The sequence below is a fragment of the Hevea brasiliensis genome, chromosome 9 (genome assembly GCF_030052815.1).
Source record: "Hevea brasiliensis isolate MT/VB/25A 57/8 chromosome 9, ASM3005281v1, whole genome shotgun sequence".
NCBI lineage: Eukaryota > Viridiplantae > Streptophyta > Magnoliopsida > Malpighiales > Euphorbiaceae > Hevea > Hevea brasiliensis.
Window position 1 is genome coordinate 3,803,259 of NC_079501.1, and position 18,477 is coordinate 3,821,735.

The window sequence follows — 18,477 nt, forward strand, 5'->3', positions numbered from 1 at the left end:
CATAATCCCGGCATGACCATAATAAATCAATCACTTTAGAGCACTCAATTTCAAGTACAAGTAAAGACAGCCGGTTTTTAAACAATTAAGAGTAGGATTAACAACCCAGCTAGGTGAATTATGGCCCCTACCCCTTACATGGCCACATTTTATCATCACACGCATTGTTTCCTAGCACAAAATTGCATGTACAAGATGATCATCATATCAACTTGTTAATGGGCCTCTTTTTCATGTTCAGAAGGTAACCACCATCGGTCAGAAAATGAATAAAGTATCCCATTATGAAATTTGGTACTTGCCATTTGTTCAAGGCGAAATGAAATTGGGGTACAATGCGACTACCCCAATTGTCCAAGTTCAGGCTACTGTCTGTGCTCTATCCAAAACCAAAAGGGGCAGTAATTGGACTAATTATACATCTAAATTCTACAAACTAGGTTATTTCAGTAAATCGAATTCAGAATACAGCCTACATGAGATTTTATCATTTTGGCCAATACACAAAAGGTCAAACAGAAAAGAAAATGTTTCCCATTCTAATCTTGCGAGAGAATATACATTACATATGAAGATGTGATCACGGTTACTTAGCTGACCCTATTTCTATTCACAAGTTGGCATATTTCCATGCATTTCAATTCTCTATCATGGTTTCACTGTTTTGATATGTGTCGAGATTCAGACTTGGAATCGGCAGCACGCTTTGTGTAAAAAGAACTTACGGCTGGAACTTCAACACGTGAAGCCGCCATTGTATTAAGAGGCTGAAAGTTTGTATTTCCAATAAACCAATAGAGAGCCCATTTCAAATTGCAGAGAGTATACTTGAGAGCTTTGGTCCAATTCTCGTGCTTATTGAAACTCTGGGTAATAGAGTGGTTTTCCACTTTGTCATTCTCAATCCTGCAACATTTATTCACAATTATTATTGGAAGCATGCAGTAAGCCTTTATTTTAAACAATCCACCTTTCTAAACAAACTGCTAAATCCTCCTTTTCTAAACAAACTACTAAAGTAGATTGCTAAAAGGAACGCAAATTTCCGGGGCCTTTCCTAGTACCATAAGAAATATTAATGTAATGGTACCTCTCAATTGTCCACTTATTTGAGAAAATGCTCTCTCTCCACAAGAAAGGTTTATCAAAAACACAAGGGAACAGCCAAATTTTCAAAGCACCAAATGCTATCACAAACTAACAGCAAAACTAGCAGCAATCAAGTAATCATTGAGCATTTGAAGAATTGAGCAACTTCTCGTCAAACCTAAAAATCCAAGCAATTTAAATTCCCAGCTCCAAGATTTATATTGTCTGCTAGAACATATCAAAAAGTTTCACGCCACTTTCCACAGACATTTACCCCAATTATTGTTAAGACCATGAATCAGAAAACCACTTTAATCTTAATATGTTTTCTCTTTTGGCAGGCATAATAAAAGACAAGTCGGCAAAATTATTTAAAGGAGAACACACAAAATAGCTAATATGAATCTCCTCCAGGAAACAAACTTACTTGTATGGAAGTTTAAATCTTTTCTCAGGTGGAATGTTGTTTTCTTGATCCCTCAAGTATGCAAACTCAGCAAAGTCCTTGAGGCATGTTAAGAACAATGTCATTGCTTTGTCATAGCGAGTACTCCAAAATAAGTTCACTGGACCAAACCTGAGAAATACATAATATGTTAGTTTACAAAATCCAGCAGGCAAAAATAATGAAAACTGAGATGTAAACCATATGGCGGATGCATGATCATGCACTTCCGATCTGACTTTTCCAAACAAAATATTAAGGAAAACATGATATGGTCCTAGCCACTTTTATGACCTTAGCAGCAGGAACTGAAGAAGATATTAGCAGGGGATAGGTGATTAGCCTGTTAGTAGGTTGATTAATTAGAAGTTGTTACTAAGCGAGGAATTATCATGTGAATTGTTAGGAGCCAATGGTAGTTGAATTAGAATAAGTATAAATGGATTGAGTTGTAATCAGTAGGGGATAATCGATGAATTAAATACAGTTACAATCTTCTCTTTTCCTCTCAAATTCTGTTTCTATCTTCTTTCTCCCTCTCTATCTCTTCCTCTCTCATTTTCTTCCTCTTTTCCTTCAATTTCCTTCTCACCAAACAGGAATTAGGACCAAGGCCCAAATACTTTGAATAATTCAAAACTTCAAATCTCCATTCCGCATATCCATGTACTCCTAAATTCTAATATGAGGGTTCATGTTAAATTCAGTCCATTGAATTTACCAAGTCAAATCAAATCAGAGAAATTCCGCTCACTATCAAAGGGGTAATCCACACTTACAGATCATAAACACTGTTGTTGGTGTCCATAATTCGAGGGTAGCTCCCCATAGGAAGCATTTTTATTCGATATCTGAAAAATTAACAAATTAAGGGCACATCAACAGATAAATATTATTGATGATTTGAGAGTATGACCTTGACTCAGAGATACAAACAACCCCCTTTGCTTTAAGAACCAAAAAGCTAATCCTTCCATCATAAAGAAGCTCATGTGAAGAAAAACAGGGACTTGAACAAGAGTGAAAAAATTGCGCACCATACCTAGATATCATTTTTTTTTTTTTGGCATATTTATGCTTGATATCAAGAAGGCTCATAAGAAATTACATATATCAACAAATTACAGAAGACAAACATAAAGATGCCTAGTAGCTAAAGGATACAGAAATTTTGGCTTGAAATATTGACACATTGTGTGGAGGAGAAGACAAGCTTGGCCCCAGGCAGCATTTATCTCATCCCATTCGACCTGAACATTTGCACAACCTCGTAAGTAATAAAAATGATAATCACAAATAGTATTCAATTTTCTTAAGTCCAAGAAAGGGAATTTCAAAATAAGAAAGTGAGTGAGAGTAAGATGAGTGTGAGAACTAGGAAGCTATCGTCCCACACGCTCCATCTTGTTTGCAGTGGTATAAACTAAAGAGGCCAGAAGAACAAATTAAAATGTCAATTCACATGAACTACAAACATGAATATATGGGTAAACTACAATATGAAAGGTAATCCTTATGTTAAAGAAGCATTTGCTGCATGCAATTAAAACAAGAGGATATTTTATTGGACTATTATTCTATTTGGCATAAATTTTGACCAACATTTCTTGATACAACCAACCAAAATTGATCAGTCTTTTTTCCCCCACTTCTGCCAGTTGATCAATGACCATTTGATAGCAGACATCAACAGTATTATCATTGCATATCATGCCTTAATCTGGTTTCTTAGTGTAAGTTGAACTATATGCCCCATGCCATATACCATCTTGTCATATAAAAATTTAGTTAGCTGGTATGAAATTTGTTCAACTTTTACCTACCAAATCTAAATAGTCAGAATTAAGCCTAAATAGTCAGAATTAAGTTTTTGTTGTTTTTGGCTTAGTTGGAGTGATGCCTCAATGGTAAATCAAACCTCTACTCATTACCCCTTTTACCATGCTCATATTCAAAAAGCCAAGAAGAAATGAGAGACAAAAGCAGTGAAGAAGAGGGGAGAAAAAGTCTAGGAAAGGAAGGAATTTCATGCTAACTTGTAGCCTAAAATGTCTTGTTGGTTGAACATACAGTGTCTTTTTTTGACAAATTTCCAGTTGTGCTTTCCATTAAGGAAGATGGAAAAAGGTATGATCATAATTCATCAACCATAGACGATTGTTAGAAAGCAAGAAAAAGAGAGTTGTACGCTTGTTTCTTTACCGGAATTTTAGGAAGTCTTCCAAGTCGGAAATTGTTTATTGTTCCAAATTCTCCATCATGATGGATGGGGAAGGCATCATTGAGAACATTAGTTTGCTTCAACAGCTCCAAATGAGCTTGTGAAATTTCAATCTTCGCTAGAATTGCATCTCTCTCTTCCTGTTAACCAAGAGGTTTTTGTCAATTGTGATTAAAATACAGTAAAAGGAAGTAACTTTATGAACATGTAACTCAGAAAAGAATTGACTAATTCCTATAAATTTCTCTAACTTGTCAATAGAAAGAGAATATAAGAGTGACATTCGCCTACCTGTTTATTCATCCATAAAAAATCTGCCTACAAAGTTAGGATCAAGATACCAAAACTAATTAACCCAAAAAATATAGACAACTATGCATTCAATGCAATTAGCTTGGAAGAAAAGAAAATGACAAATAGCAAATAATCAGCAACACACCTGATGTGAAATCAACTGAAACTGAAAATTATTGAACTCTTGCCAATACCTGTTACATGTTGAGTTCAAAAAACATAAATAGCCAACTGCCAGGACCTGAAAGTTGTAAAGTATATTGCGTACTGCATATTCCACTGAAACACATATTTGGATTGCATTATATATACTTACAGGGGAGGAAACTTACCGCTCTTCCAACTCTTTGAAGCGGACAGATTTCAACTCCAGTTCCTTCAGTTCAGCATTAATTTCTGTGTTTTGTTTCTCTATTTCCGCAATTGCTGCTTCAAGCTTTCTCTCTTCTTCTTCAATCTTAAACAATAATGTAAATAAGCACATCAAAATTTTGACACCAGTTGGGAAAAATTATAATGCATGATATCATGCCTGAAGCCAAGACACCTCAGAGGTGCAATGAATATGCACCACCTAGAAGTGGTAAACTGAAACAAAACAATTTCTGTGATTTATTCATAATTTTATAACAAATTTATAATTAATTTCAACAACCAGTGACAGAGTTAGCATCTTATATTATTCATTCAAATTCATGCATTTTGGCTTAACTGATAAGAACAATATTATGACCATACATCTCACTTACTGACCATGGGATCCCTAGGTGTTATAACACAGATTTGTATCTTCCTCATCCTTTCCATAATTCATACATAAGATGATTAAACCTCAATCTAAACTTTCATTGCATGTAAGACAGCCTACTCTGGCAGCCCACCAAAGAAAAGAAAATGCAGAAATCAAATAAAGTAAACATTAGAACATCACCATCCCAGCTGGAGATAGCAAGCTAGATTTACTACTGCTCTGAAAATAAGGAGTGGCTATAAACCCAAATATTTCCAGATACTCACTATCTAAAAATGGCTTGATTATTATAACCCTTTCTAACATGTTTAAAAATGAATGAATCAGTCTCTATTACTAAGTATGCACCTTAAGTTTCTCCTTAAGAAAATCAGCCTCACTAAGAACATCTCGTGTTTCCCCCTCCAAGCGCTGAAGGCAGGCTTCATATGCTTCAATGTCTCTGTTTACATCTTCAACCTCCTTGTCAAGTTTATCAGACAACACCCTCATGCACTCAAGGCATAAAGGTTGCTCAACCTGAAATGCAAAATGAAACAAAATAACACAGGGATCACAATTTGAATACCTTAATAATAAACTTCAATGTTGCTGGTAGAGTCTAGCCAAGCATTTAAAATCTAAAAACAACATGAGAAAACAAATAAAAATATTTTTGATAATTTTATACCTGTGTCTGGGATGTAGCAATCTCAAAGGCACGTTTCAGGACAGTTATGGTAGAGTGAAACCCAGCATTGTTGGGCTGCAACTGTCCATTTGGTCCTCCTTCTAGTGATGGTAAATGTGTCCCACCTCCATCAGCTGCAGGCTCAGATTTATATACAACCACAAAAGACTCTTCCATGGCCTTTCCAGACTGGCCCGTATCAGGCTGAACAGCTCCATTGCGAGGACGCGGTGGGACTCCCTGTGCTTGGGGTCTTTGTTTTGGCAACACAACAAAAGAATTGTCCATTCGCGTTGAGCCTAGCACACTGTTAGCCCCATGCATTGAAAAGCCCTGCATCGCTGCCAGTATACCATGGTAATCAGAGAAAACATCTAATTCCCATAGCTAAAATGCGTGTAAGGTTACTGCAGATTTTGCCAGACAAAATATCAGAAGCAGATATCAGATAATATAAAAATTTCAAAAAAAAAAAAATCTCCAGAAGAGGAGCTTAAAATTCTGAAGCATATAAATAAACTCGTTGCAAACTAAATCCCGTTAGTTTCACAATCAGATGGGCGACAAAATCACAACTTCCCGTTAAAAGATGTAGTTGAGGAAAATTCAACAATCTGAATGTAGAATCTCAGTCAGCACGCAGACAACAGAGCAACTAAAATCCAATTCCAGGCTACAATTGACACAAGCAACACAGAGCAATGGATGATTTCATAATTAAAGGATAAAATAAATTTACCAAAGGCAATTGAAGAACAGGTTTCAGTAATCAATAGATAAAAATTGCAGAAGCAAGCCATAAATTTCACAAGATATCAACAACGACGAATGAATAGATAGGAATTTGTAATGGCCCTAATCATGGCCAATCAAAAAGGTGAAAAAAGTAAAAGGACAGAAAGGAAAGTCTAACCGGAGCGAGAAGAGGAATCGATTAAGAATTTTTCGGCGTAGGAATCGACGCCAGAGATGCAAAGGGAGTGGCGGCAGTTCTGGCACACCCATCGAGGAAGATTCCGATCAACGGGCAAAGTCCGACCCTTATCGGCCATATCTTCGTTCTTCACAAGTATAGTTTCATTCGATTGCTATGTTGGAGATATCTTTGGAACCAGGCAAAGGACCACTATCTTCTTTTCTCCCTTTCCTTCTTTGCTGAGCTCACAGAAGATCATAACAGTTTTGGGTTGTCTTGTAACTCTTGTTTGTGCTTTTTAATCCCCTTCCCATGGGATTTTGGGTGTACGCAAAAGGGTTCGGATCTGGTTCCTCCCCGATTCCCTGTTTGGATCCTAACCAAGTCAACGTGACATGAAAAAATAAAAATGGACAGTGATTTATATTTAGCAATTTTTTTTTATATGCAATAAAATAACTTAAAAATATTTTTTTAATTATTTTATTTTAACAAAAATAATTATATAATAAAATTTAAATTAACATTTAAAAATTTTATTTAAAAAAATAATATATTTTAAAATAAGAAAAATTAAATAATTAATTTTATTAAAATAAAAAAATTAATTTTTTCTAATCTTTTTAAAGGCATATATTACACTAAAAAATTCAAAGCCCAATAACGGCCCAATAGTGTACGGTCGGTCAAGAACCGACAAGACATTAGGGCTCTATAAGCCCCTAATTCTTATGATTTAGCACTTTGGCTCTCCAATCCAATCGATCCGATTGCTCTTTTTTCCGCAGAGGGAAAGCTTGGATTCTCTAAAAACGAAAATGGAGGATTGCAGTAACGTCTTCCAGATATTCGTCAAGCTTCTAGATGGCAAAACAGCAATCCTTAGATTCACAGCCCCGCAAATTGAAGGGCTTGCCATCAAGCAACGGATCTTCGAGATCACCAAAATACCCACTTGCTCGCAGCGCCTTATCTACAGCGGGACACAACTCCGTGACCGTTCCGTAATCTCCAGTCCTGAATGCACTGTCCACCTCTTGCTCCGCCTCCTTGGCGGCAAGGGCGGGTTTGGCTCGCTTCTGCGAGGAGCCGCGACCAAAGCCGGTCAAAAGAAGTCCAACAACTTCGACGCGTGTCGCGACATGAGTGGGAGGAGGCTGCGTCACGTGAACGCCGAGAAGAGGTTGGAGGAGTGGAAAGCAGAGGAGGAAGAAAGGAGATTGGAGAAGATTGCAGAGGAATTTATTAAAAAGAAGGTGAAGAAAGGGAAGAAGGGGGCTGGGGATGGAGAGGCGGAGAAATATGTAGAGAAGTATAGGAAAGAATCCGCCAAGTGTGCAGCGGAGGTTGAGGAGGCCGTGCGAGAGGCGTGTGGGAATGGGAATGGGAACGGGAAGCGGAAGGGGAAGGGGAAGGTGCCAAAGGAAGGATTGGAAGCCAAGAGGTTGAAGATTTGGTAAGTGTCTTGTCTTTTAGGTTTTTGATTCATGTTTAGATATGCTTATTGATTGTCTGTTTTGAATCTTTTGACATTCTTGGTTGGCGTTGAAGATTGATTTCACATTCACTTAATTATTTGATTATCGTTTTGGTCATCGAGGCCCTGAAGAAAGAAGGGAAACGGGTACTTATTCATGTGGTTTGAGTTTGAAAATTTGGGAAGGAGTAGGTAATGAAAATTGCTTGCTTGTGTATAATTTGTTTCACTTTTGTGCTTTAAATGAATATGATCTGCTTTGACTATTTATTTCAATATCGTTTGACTTGAACTGATTTTTTATTATTATTATTATTATTATTATTATTATTATTATTATTATTATTATTATTATTATCAATCATCCCTTTTTCGCTTGGGTGTTAGGGATTAGTTTTCTTATTATTGAATTTGTTTTTCTTAGGATGGGGAAGAAAAAATTGGGTGAAAGTGACAGCGAAGATATGGATGAGGATAGTAGTGATGAGGAAAATGAGAAGTCTATTGTTCTAAATAATGGAAATCATTCAGATTTGAATAAGGATGCTGAAAGGAGTTCAGATTCAGTTACTGGTGGGAAACTAGATAGAGAATGCTCTGGTGATGCCTTATGTGAGAGTGGTTCTGATGCAGGAAGAGATTCTACTGTGGAGCAAAATTTGAAATCTAGCCCTCAAGAAGAAATTGTTCCTAGTGAAGCGGATGGATTGGCTGAAGCAGAGGTTCATGAGGAACCTGTAGTACAGAGTGCTGGTGTAACTTGCTTGGAGACTGCTGAGATTTCTGTAATTGATGCAGTTAAGGCTGAAAAGCAGGATAACGTTGGACCTCATTCTGAACCTCTACATGTTTCAAGTCCAGCAAGTGGGGATGGCATTGAAAGCAGGCCAGTTACTGCTGAAGCTGTATCTAACTTAAATTCTAAATATAAGGGAGAAGCAATGGACACTGATCTTGAGAAGCCACTAAATTTTGATGATTTCAATTCAGCAGCTGAGATGGAGGTATGCTAGGTTTAATTTCTCATGTTTTATTTAATTTGTAATTATCATTTCATTATTTACCCTATGTTTGAATTATATATGGGTGTCATGGAAAAATGCATTTGTCAGATCAGCTGAGGTAGCCAATTTTGACTAATAATGGATTTGGTTCTTTATCATGGTTGGCATGAGTTGATGAGCAAAATTTTACTCGCACTAACATTTGAATCAAGACTTTGTACCATTAATCAAATAAAAATAGGACTTGAGAGTAGCTGAATAGGCAACTATGAATTGTTCATTGGGCTGCATGAAATTTGTATAACTCCAATGTTTTTATTTTAGTATATTTGAAAGGTTAGCACTTGGCAATCCATGAAAAAAGGAAAGAACGATTTTGTGTGCGTTTGTTAATGGAGCTTTCCCTTAGGAACATGAATCCATGATATGAATAACTTGTCAGTATTGTGGTTGTGATGCATTATTAATTGATGAAGCCAGCATTATCAATTGCTTATGGTTTTACATTTTGCCGTACCCTACCTTATTGTTGTGATAGGTTCTCGGCATGGAAAGGTTAAAGAATGAACTACAGGCTCGTGGGCTTAAGTGTGGAGGTACCATGCAAGAGCGTGCTGCCCGGCTTTTCCTTTTAAAAACTACTTCTTTGGATAAGCTGCCAAAAAAGCTGCTTGCAAAGAAATGAATCCATGTGGCATGTGTAATCTCACCAATTGTCGAGGAATCTTTTTCCTTCAAATGTATAGTTTTGAAACTCCCATCTGTTTACTTGTGCTTGTAATATGTCGTGAACTTCAGTTCAAAAAAATAACTTATGAATTATGATATAATAGTTTTTATGCCACGTATGCCTGTAATGTATATTTTATGGCATCAATTCTGGAATTTTCGTTCCCTTGAATACGTCTATGGATGGTATGTATCTATTTCCTGGTCTTTAGAGCCATTCTTGAATAAGGTCATGGTGGATTGTGTTGCATTTCTAAAATTGTATTAAATCCAACTTAAAAGGGTTCAATAATTTTTTTTTCTTTTTTTTTTCACTTGAAATTATAGATTGACTACACTTTTTTAAACATCCCAGGAGGGAAAGTAGAGTGGAAGTATTTAGAAAAAAATCAACCAAATATGAGTGAGGGAGAAACAAAGCGAGAATTGGTTTTTTATCTGACACTTTGAGGTTCAAAGTAGTCCGATGATTTCGGCAAACTGGGTAAGAATTGTTCAACAGAAGCCATTCACCCATGCATTTTCGTCTTTAGTTGCTTCCACTATTTCATTTGACATGCATCTTCATCTTTAGCTACATTTCATTTAACACTTGAATTTCATGGAAGTTTGATATGATTGGTGAAGATGCTTTTAATTGCATTCTATTTAATATTTAAATTTTATAAAAATATAATTATTTAACTACTATGATTGGTAAATGTGCTGACATGATTTGCATGCGTTTTGACTTTTTGTTATACTTTTATATCAGACATTCTGAGATTTGATATGGTCCGTTCATAGTGAAATTTCGGTAAATTGGACAAGAATTGTTCATTTATATCTATTTATCAATGCATCTTCATTCTTAATTGCATTCTATTTGACATTTGATTCATGTTAACTATCTAATTACTGTGATTGATAAATATATGAACGTGAATTATATGCGATTTAACATTTTAAACATGAATTGCATACATTTTTATATATTTTTTTTTTATAAAATTCTTTATAAGTTTTCTTTTATAAGCTAAAGTATAAGAAGAATTGCAAATAAACGTAATGGTTTGAAGTGACTTTTTGTGCAAATGTATAAAGCAAAAACTGCATTTGGCCAAAATAGTATTTCTTACGCTCGTAAAAACAATTGTCCTTTTGTATAATTGTTAGTGAAGGTATATGTGTCTCCTATCATCAACTGCTATTGGCTACCCAAAGAATATAGTAATAACCCAGTTAAAAACAGCCGCTATGCAGTTTTTCCTCTTATTTTTTCAAATTTTACGCTATGGCAAACGATTAAAAAAACAAAAAAAGTCCAAGATTTTAGTATCAGTATCAATTTTAGCCACGCTTTCTAAAATCCAAGATTTTACCTTGTTCTTTAGCCGAAGATCATCGTGAAGTTAACCGGAGAATTCTTCATCATATTGAATTGGCTAGGGAACAGGATTGGCAAGTTTGTTATAATGCTGCATGATGTGGACAGTGAATCAGCAATGCTCATGGAAGAGGTAGCTAAAACTAAAACTGAGGTCGTGGAATTTCTAATACAATCGATTGTGGTGAAGCAAGACTCTACCAACTGGCTTGGGCAGCTTCGAAAAGTGTAATCCACGAAAGAAGAACCTGAGAGATTGAAGGTTAGGAAGGCAATTGTCTGAGTCATGAACTTGCATGCGTTGTGTGACTGACAGTAGATCCTACGCACAAGAAAATCTGCAGAATATGGAAATTTCATAACTGTTTGCCTCTGATTATTGAAATTTATATTGGAACCAGGATAACCACAATAGGCCTTCATGTCGGAAGGGGAATCGGATAGGGATATCATCCCCGCTGCAACTGGAGATTGGGCAATATCTTGAGGCATGGACAATAGAAAGGAGAAAGACATGAAAGAAGATTTTCCAAGTTTTCCATAATGTTGAAAAGGGGCGATTGGAGAAAGGGTAGGCTTCTTACGTTAGGAAGTTGCTTATAAGCGGTTATTGCTTTTAGTTTAGCCTAAGGCCACTACTAATTATGTGAGTGTTGACAAAGAAGCCTTTGAGTGCCAAAAGAACATGACCATTTGATATATGCATTTCATTTAGTAATTTATGTTAGATTTTATATTTTTTTATTTTTTTATTTTTTATTAGTTAATTTTAATTAATTCCATTAGTTATTTAATTAGTTTTTCATATTTGTTAATATTAGTTTAATTTGTAAATTTATTCTTGTTTTGTTGGTAAAATGATGTTTTTTAGAGATTAGAAGTCAATTGTACATTTGAAGAATGATTTTCAAGTCTAAAGATATCAAAAATGAAGTTTAAAAATTGTTGAATTTGAAGGCTACTGAAAGTTACACAAGATGTTGCACAAGTTATGTAGCTTGTGTACAAAAATTAAAAGAAATATTTTGAGTTATCGCAAGTTGCACAGAATAATGCATAACCTGTGCACTTGCCTGTGCGAAAGCTTGGAAAACAGCTGAGAGTTGCCGAGAGTTACACATGATGTCGCACAGCCTATGAATTTACTTATGCAGTATCACGGAAGACAAATTGAGATCTACTGAAAGATGCACAACCTTATACATAGCTTATACATCTGCTTATACAATAGACCAAAAAATTACAAAGACTCACTAAAACCTATATAACGTATGCACCTACTTATGCAGTATTACAGACAACCTCTGAAGCTTGCCAAAATGTGCACAGGACCTGCATGACCATGCAAATCCATTTTCACTCATCCTCTCCAGACTTGACTCTGCACAAGATGTTGCACAAGCACTATTCTAGCTATGCATCTTCACACTAATTGGCTAAGGCAGCAAATTATTACACATGTACAATGACCTCAACTCATACCAACTTTAGCCTAATCTAGGGTTTTTGTTAGAGGGTATTTAAGATTTCTTACATCACTTTTTGCTATAAGAGAAAGAATAAGAAGAAATTTCAAAGGAAAAGAGAGAAAGAAGAGCAGATACGCTATTTTAGTCTGGAAGTTTGGAATTTTCATCTTTTTCATTAGATTCTTCATGCCAAATATTGGGTTTTTTAGTTTTTAATTTACTTTTCATATTTTATTTCTTCTTCTACATAAAATCTCTTGTATTGAACATGGATTGTGAATAGTTTTCTTAGATTCTGGAATTGGAGATATAATATTTGGATTATTTTTGTAGATTTGAGCTAGGTTAGTTTCAATTTAATAAAATTTATAAGGTTTAAACAACTTATTATGTGTTTATTTACATGCTTAATGAACGGCCCCATTAAGTTATATTTTTAATCCTTTAGTTGATGGACCGAAAAGAAGAAAATAAAATGATAGATAATCAAGAAATTGAATTTAATTAGCTTATATCTAGAAATAGACTAAGGATTAAGAAGGATTTATAGATTGATTAAAGATTTTAACAAGTCTTGAAAAATTTTAAACTCCGCAAAGGTAGGATTTAATTAATCAATGCGTACTTTATTTCACTCAAAAGAGATCTCAAATAATTTTAGAATTGGTCTCTTTTAAACCCATAATTTCATAGATTGGGCTAGCTAGAAAAAATTCTAAATTGACTTGAATATGAATCCTTAACTTTAGCATCATCAATTTCATAGATTACTTGTTTTTTTACTTTTGAGTGCTTAGTTTAATCTCATTTTATTAATTTTTATTATTAATTTTCAAATCTTAAACTTCGAATTTTCAAATTTCTTTTATTTGTTAGTTTAAATTATAATTTTAGTATAGTTCATTTTACATTAAAAATTTAATTTATAATATAACTCTTTGTGAGATCGATATCTTTTTTTATACTACTTAAACAAACTGCACACGTGCGGTGGTCCAAGTCACCTTTTCTATTTGAAAGTGGAAATTCTTAATATTAAATCATCAAAATATATCTCAAAGGCTAAGAAAACAGGTTAAACTTAATGGCTGCAACTATGGAAGAACTACAATACGGAGTTGGAAATGTTTCTCTTCGGGATGTCCTATAAACTCCCTCTCCCCCTCTAATGTATAAGCAATCAACTCTCTAGATCAGAAAATAAAAACGAGAGCTTTATGTATATAGTAGCAATATTTATGCACAGTCAATTGAAATAAGAATGAAATGAGATATTAAATCTTCACAGTTCGCCAATTTCATGTACTTAATCTTTCATAAATTTGTTTCTTTACATGTATCTTTGTGAAGTTTTGTCATTGTGAAACTGCAGGAGATGCTTGTATATCTAGAAATATAATTTTTCTTTTTTTTAACAAGAATTACAACATTGCAAAGGAATTTATAATTTCTTTAGTGAACGTAAACTAACTTCGGTTAAACGATGTATAGATTCTTGCTGGATTACAGGAGCTGCTGAGAGATTCTAATTGAAACAACTTCTCCATCAGGTCCAGCTCTCATCATGTAGTACTTTGTAAGGAGTCCTGCTTCACCAGCAAGGATAAAGATAGAAAGAAACAAGTAAATAACAAGAAGCTAAACAAATTGCGTTCATTCACAATGGAGATTAAAATCTAATACAAACACTCTCAGGTGCCCAATCAATGTACATGCGATTGGTGATAACAGTTGAAGCCATCTAATCCTTATACGGATAGGATAGGTTTACCGTCGTTGACTTGTAAGTTGGTGTTGATTGCAACTGAATGAAAAGTTATCATGGCTTTTGGTTGAAAATCATCTGGTTCTCCTGTCCACAACTTAAGATTAAAGATGCCTGCCAATTATTTGGTTTAGACCATGTCATTTACTTGCTCAGCTCAAATAATAATAATAACAACAATAATAATAATAATTTTAAAAACCAAAGATTTAGTAATGTTTTATCTGATATTTCCAAAAATTGGAGTCGAGAAATTGTAATCAGAAGTAGAAACAAGTGTCACAGATAATCCTGGGATGTTAAACATCAGGTCATGCCAAGTCACCAGACATTCTACATATGATAAGTCATAATAGGTTATATTTTATTATCTACATCCCATTAATCGGTTCCCACTATAACACTTACTCGCAATTAATGCTATGCTATAACACTTCTCATGTAAAAATTTTACTTAAAAAAAAAATACTCCTAACACCACACAGCCTTTGGTTTCCCAGCTTCATCAGATTTTCAGTGTTCTAGTGGAGTAAAATTTTAAAATAGGTGCAGAAAGTGATATAGTGAGGCATGGACGATCAAAACTATCAAACTATACCAGCTGATGCACGGTCGTTGAGATGTTTGAGATCAAAAATGCCCCCAGACGCTGCTTTCATAGGTTTTTCAACTTTATGATTTCTTATCAACTCGTACTTCCAGCTCCCATCTTGAAAACCCTTATACTGAAAAAGCTCTATATGCCTTACATCTAATGTCTGCATTGTTCCTGCATAGGCAAGCAATTTTTCTTCAGGCTTGATTATCCTCTTTCGGCGCAAGAAGCCAGGGACAAATAAAACAGTCAGTTGTGTGCTTAGCACTCTTTAGTGCAAAAACAAGATACTGGTGTTCAACTGGCTTTTAAATGAACTTGGCCTTACGCAGACCAAATGGCTAGAATATTTATAATTCGTTCAGAGAATATATATGTTGATGTCAGATAAAACAATTACCACTCACCCCCTTTTTTCTAAATTTCATAGTTTGGTATGCGTCTCAAAATACCTTGAATCATAAACTTGCCTTGCTAAAAAAGGAAAAGTGGAAGCAATACAAGAAGTGCAAGTATAAAAACATTGCAGATGAAGCAATGTTGAAAATTTTGAGATTGTTCATAACTTCAGCTCTTATGACCAGCCAGAAAGTAATAAATTGCTTACCATCACATTTATCGAGTTCACAAACAGGGCATCGAACAAGCTGCAGATCTGAAGACATGGATAATGTTGTATTACCATGTTAGCCGAGTTGTACGATAACATTCCATAGATATTTCCTAAGAAAATGTGCTCAGAATAACATGCTAGGTTTGTTGAATCAAATTTAAGTTACCTGCTATCCAAATTCCTGTTTTGATGTTATTTAGCACAGAAGCCCCGCAGGATTGGAACATCTTCTCTGTGGCATTTTGTTGTCTGATTTCCAATGGCAAATTGAGTCTCTCAGTCAAAAGTGCTACTTTTGACTCAATGTAAAATGCACCAATTCGCATCCAATCTGATTGTCCCACAAAAGCCAGCATGGGGTGACGAAAATTGTAAATCTGCTGAAATACTGGCTATATGACCTTTTTTTTTTTTTTACTAACAAAATGTTTGGGGACTCTAACATACATGTGAAAGTTCACAACTGATAGAGGCAGCAGTACTCTTCTGAATGAGTAGTCAGATGATTAAAATTTCACTTGGTATGTTTAGACTTTAGGTAGGTTATTAAATTAAGGTGGAAATATATCTACTACCTTATTTTGAAGTCGAATTAAAAGCTTATCCATATATGAGCTTTTATATTATACTTTAACCCATTCTTGGATTGAGAAATTGGCTGGACCATTGCCCAAACTCTATATTTTTTTGGGAACACTATCCTATTTAGCTATGCGGCTTTCGGCTTTTGTTTCCGAGATGTTATTGAAGTAAATTCAACATAGAACAGCTAATAATCGCGATCCTAATCTTTTAAGCTACGAGAGACCCGCCAGTATTCATAGACAACAAAACTAAAGAGAAACTCACCCAAATGCTTCTCCTTCTCGCGAAACGTGTAGGAGTGACTGCCATCTGAGAAAACAAGCCATCATCAATTGTATTTATCCTTAAGTTGTACTTCCTTCGTGAGTGTTTTTAAGATTTTTATACAAAAATTAAAAAAATAATTAGATAACTTTATTTTTTTAAAAAAAAAAATTAGTATTTGATTAAAATATTCTTCTAGTACCATTAAAATGTAGAAATGTGATAAGAAGAGGTAAATGTATTAGGAATAATAAAAAAAAATTAAATTAAAAAAATTAATACTTAATTTTTAAAATAACAAATAAAATGGGATTAAAAAAAAATTACTAAACAATGGAGGGAATCACTAATCTAATGCGGCTGTAGTAAATCATAAAGGTACATGTAGAAGTAGAATAATTAATGCTCCTATATATAATTACCTACTACTGAAGCGTAGAGCTTATTCCAATTGAAGGCCACGTGCCCTGGCTCCGGGACCTGAAGATCACGCAAGCACGCGAACCTCCATATGCTGTCGTCCATTATGACGCTGTGGAACCATCGGCATGTTGCCGCGAGCTTCACCAGAGATTTCCCGTCCAGAGACTTAGCAATCTCCGTCCACAAATCTTTTTCGTACCTATTTAAAATGACAATTAAAGAAAACTAAGGAAAACATGGAAAATTGGAGAGTAAAATTTACTATCAAATTACGATGTTTTGCGTTCACGAGAACCTAACGGCGTTTAATTTTGGAGCCGATCTTACAGGCTGTTTTCAAACTAAATCGAAGCAAGAAAACCAGAATTATTTATTTCTATAAGTGATATTAATCATCATCTATCCATTTGGCAGCTGAGAAAAAAATGTAGGAAATGATGGAAATTGTAATTTCAAAACTTATTTTCAGAAACTAGGAAATCAAACCTTCAGATTTTCTGTTTAATGATTTACGCTTTTTTTAAAATTTTTTTAAGGAAAAAAAAAATAAAGGAAGGAGAAGAAGAAAACAGAAGACCTGAATTTCAAAACTTAGTTGAATTTGCCTTGTCTCGGTGATCGAAAGGCGGAAAAGGAACTGAATGCAAATCCTAACAGAAACATAGTTCATCAATGCACAGAAAACGTAATTTTGAAGCTAAAACTTATTTTTCTAAAACAAGTTTCCAAATTAAAACTGTTTTCTAAAACAGCCTTAACTCTACAACGTGCACATGATCCGATCCACTCAAAACTTCACATGATCAGCAACAAGCAACAAATTCAAATCCTTAACTTAGCAGAGTTCATCTTCAGTAATCTCATAAAACATAAAATGCTTAAATGATAGATCATCTACTCTGAAATTCAAAATTCAAACATAATCACAAAAATCAAACAGAGATGAATATTATTGATATTGAATATCCGAAATCTAACTACAATTCTTATTCGCATTTCTTGTTAAAACTGTTTAGCACTCTAATTGACATATGCATGTAGAGAAACAATGCAGAGATGAGCATAAGCATAAGCAATTTCGTGTTTAAATGCTGTTTTAATAGAACTGAAATTTGTGTATAGAGAGAGAGAGAGAGAGAGAAACCAGTTGAAAGAGCAGCGAGGATTGGCGTGATAGCTTGGACGAGGAGATTTACAACTGCAAATGGACCTGCCTCTTCTCAATCGCTTCCCCATTTTCTCTTGCTGTGAACTTACTTGAATCAACTTCAATTAACGCAAGCTACGCTACACTACACCTCTGGGCTATTTATAGACGCGCGAACTACTCAGATTCAAAAATGAATAAACAAACTTTTCTTTCTTTTATTTATTCATATTTTTGGAAAAGAATAATAAAATTGGATCTGTTTTATGGACCTCCTTAAAGATGGACTTTTCTTCATCTTGCCAAACGGATGATTTTTTTTCCTCCCCCCGCCCAAAGATAATCATGTCATTAATAGGCCAAAAATAAGCATTTAAAGCAGGGCTCTAGGCCCAGTTATGAATCAAGCATTAGAGAAAAAAGGCCGTCATAATTCCAACCAGCCCCCAAAGCTTTTGTACCCTAAAGCCGGAAGGCACCAGCGCAGTCGCCAACTCAATGGAAGAGGAAGAACGAATTCGACTCTGATCGGAACATAGCAATAGCATATTGACACGCGTCTGTTCTTTTTAAAAGCAAGCATTTAGAGATATAAGCTCCGCAAATTTTAGAATTTAGACTACAGGATTGGGATGCTTGAATGAAAATCATCAC

The 18,477-nt window shown here is 34.9% G+C and overlaps 3 protein-coding genes across 4 annotated transcripts; 1 reads left to right on the plus strand and 2 right to left on the minus strand.

The window, feature by feature from the left end:
* Positions 1–414: 414 nt before the first annotated feature.
* On the minus strand, positions 415–6,777 carry LOC110670432 (beclin-1-like protein). 2 transcript variants are annotated; one of them, XM_058152479.1, is made up of 11 exons: positions 6,384–6,777; positions 5,471–5,811; positions 5,149–5,319; positions 4,382–4,506; positions 4,195–4,243; positions 4,047–4,073; positions 3,737–3,895; positions 2,699–2,784; positions 2,314–2,385; positions 1,517–1,666; positions 415–906 (listed from the first exon to the last, which is right to left on the minus strand). In XM_058152479.1, exons 1-11 carry the CDS (start codon positions 6,520–6,522, stop codon positions 657–659), a joined length of 1,569 nt encoding a protein of 522 aa, XP_058008462.1. In that variant the 5' UTR covers positions 6,523–6,777; the 3' UTR covers positions 415–656. The 2 variants fall into 2 exon arrangements, with proteins under 2 accessions (XP_058008462.1, XP_021688168.2); XM_021832476.2 differs by lacking the exon at positions 4,047–4,073 and having other exon boundaries at positions 6,384–6,775.
* A 339-nt stretch (positions 6,778–7,116) lies between these two features.
* Positions 7,117–9,768, plus strand: LOC110670463 (uncharacterized). The gene is made up of 3 exons (XM_021832521.2): positions 7,117–7,842; positions 8,288–8,867; positions 9,406–9,768. The coding sequence occupies exons 1-3, from the start codon at positions 7,205–7,207 to the stop codon at positions 9,550–9,552; spliced, it is 1,365 nt and encodes a 454-aa protein (XP_021688213.2). The 5' UTR covers positions 7,117–7,204; the 3' UTR covers positions 9,553–9,768.
* Positions 9,769–13,781: 4,013 nt separating this feature from the next.
* Positions 13,782–18,389, minus strand: LOC110670464 (probable F-box protein At5g36000). The gene is made up of 8 exons (XM_021832522.2): positions 17,821–18,389; positions 16,676–16,875; positions 16,254–16,298; positions 15,571–15,735; positions 15,399–15,446; positions 14,795–14,965; positions 14,203–14,310; positions 13,782–14,017 (listed from the first exon to the last, which is right to left on the minus strand). Exons 1-8 carry the CDS (start codon positions 17,910–17,912, stop codon positions 13,935–13,937), a joined length of 912 nt encoding a protein of 303 aa, XP_021688214.2. The 5' UTR covers positions 17,913–18,389; the 3' UTR covers positions 13,782–13,934.
* Between the last annotated feature and the right edge of the window lie 88 nt (positions 18,390–18,477).

Coding starts and splice junctions, on each gene's coding strand:
- LOC110670432 (XM_058152479.1), bottom strand. CDS start 6,522: ATGGCCGATAAGGGTCGGACTTTGCCCGTTGATCGGAATCTTCCTCGA. Junction 5,812..6,383: donor CGATTCCTCTTCTCGCTCCG/GTTAGACTTTCC, acceptor GTATACTGGCAG/CGATGCAGGGCTTTTCAATG. Junction 5,320..5,470: donor TTGCTACATCCCAGACACAG/GTATAAAATTAT, acceptor TTTGCATTTCAG/GTTGAGCAACCTTTATGCCT.
- LOC110670463 (XM_021832521.2), top strand. CDS start 7,205: ATGGAGGATTGCAGTAACGTCTTCCAGATATTCGTCAAGCTTCTAGAT. Junction 7,843..8,287: donor GCCAAGAGGTTGAAGATTTG/GTAAGTGTCTTG, acceptor TGTTTTTCTTAG/GATGGGGAAGAAAAAATTGG. Junction 8,868..9,405: donor ATTCAGCAGCTGAGATGGAG/GTATGCTAGGTT, acceptor TTGTTGTGATAG/GTTCTCGGCATGGAAAGGTT.
- LOC110670464 (XM_021832522.2), bottom strand. CDS start 17,912: ATGGGGAAGCGATTGAGAAGAGGCAGGTCCATTTGCAGTTGTAAATCT. Junction 16,299..16,675: donor GCTCTACGCTTCAGTAGTAG/GTAATTATATAT, acceptor TTGTTTTCTCAG/ATGGCAGTCACTCCTACACG. Junction 15,736..16,253: donor CGAGAAGGAGAAGCATTTGG/GTGAGTTTCTCT, acceptor TGGGACAATCAG/ATTGGATGCGAATTGGTGCA.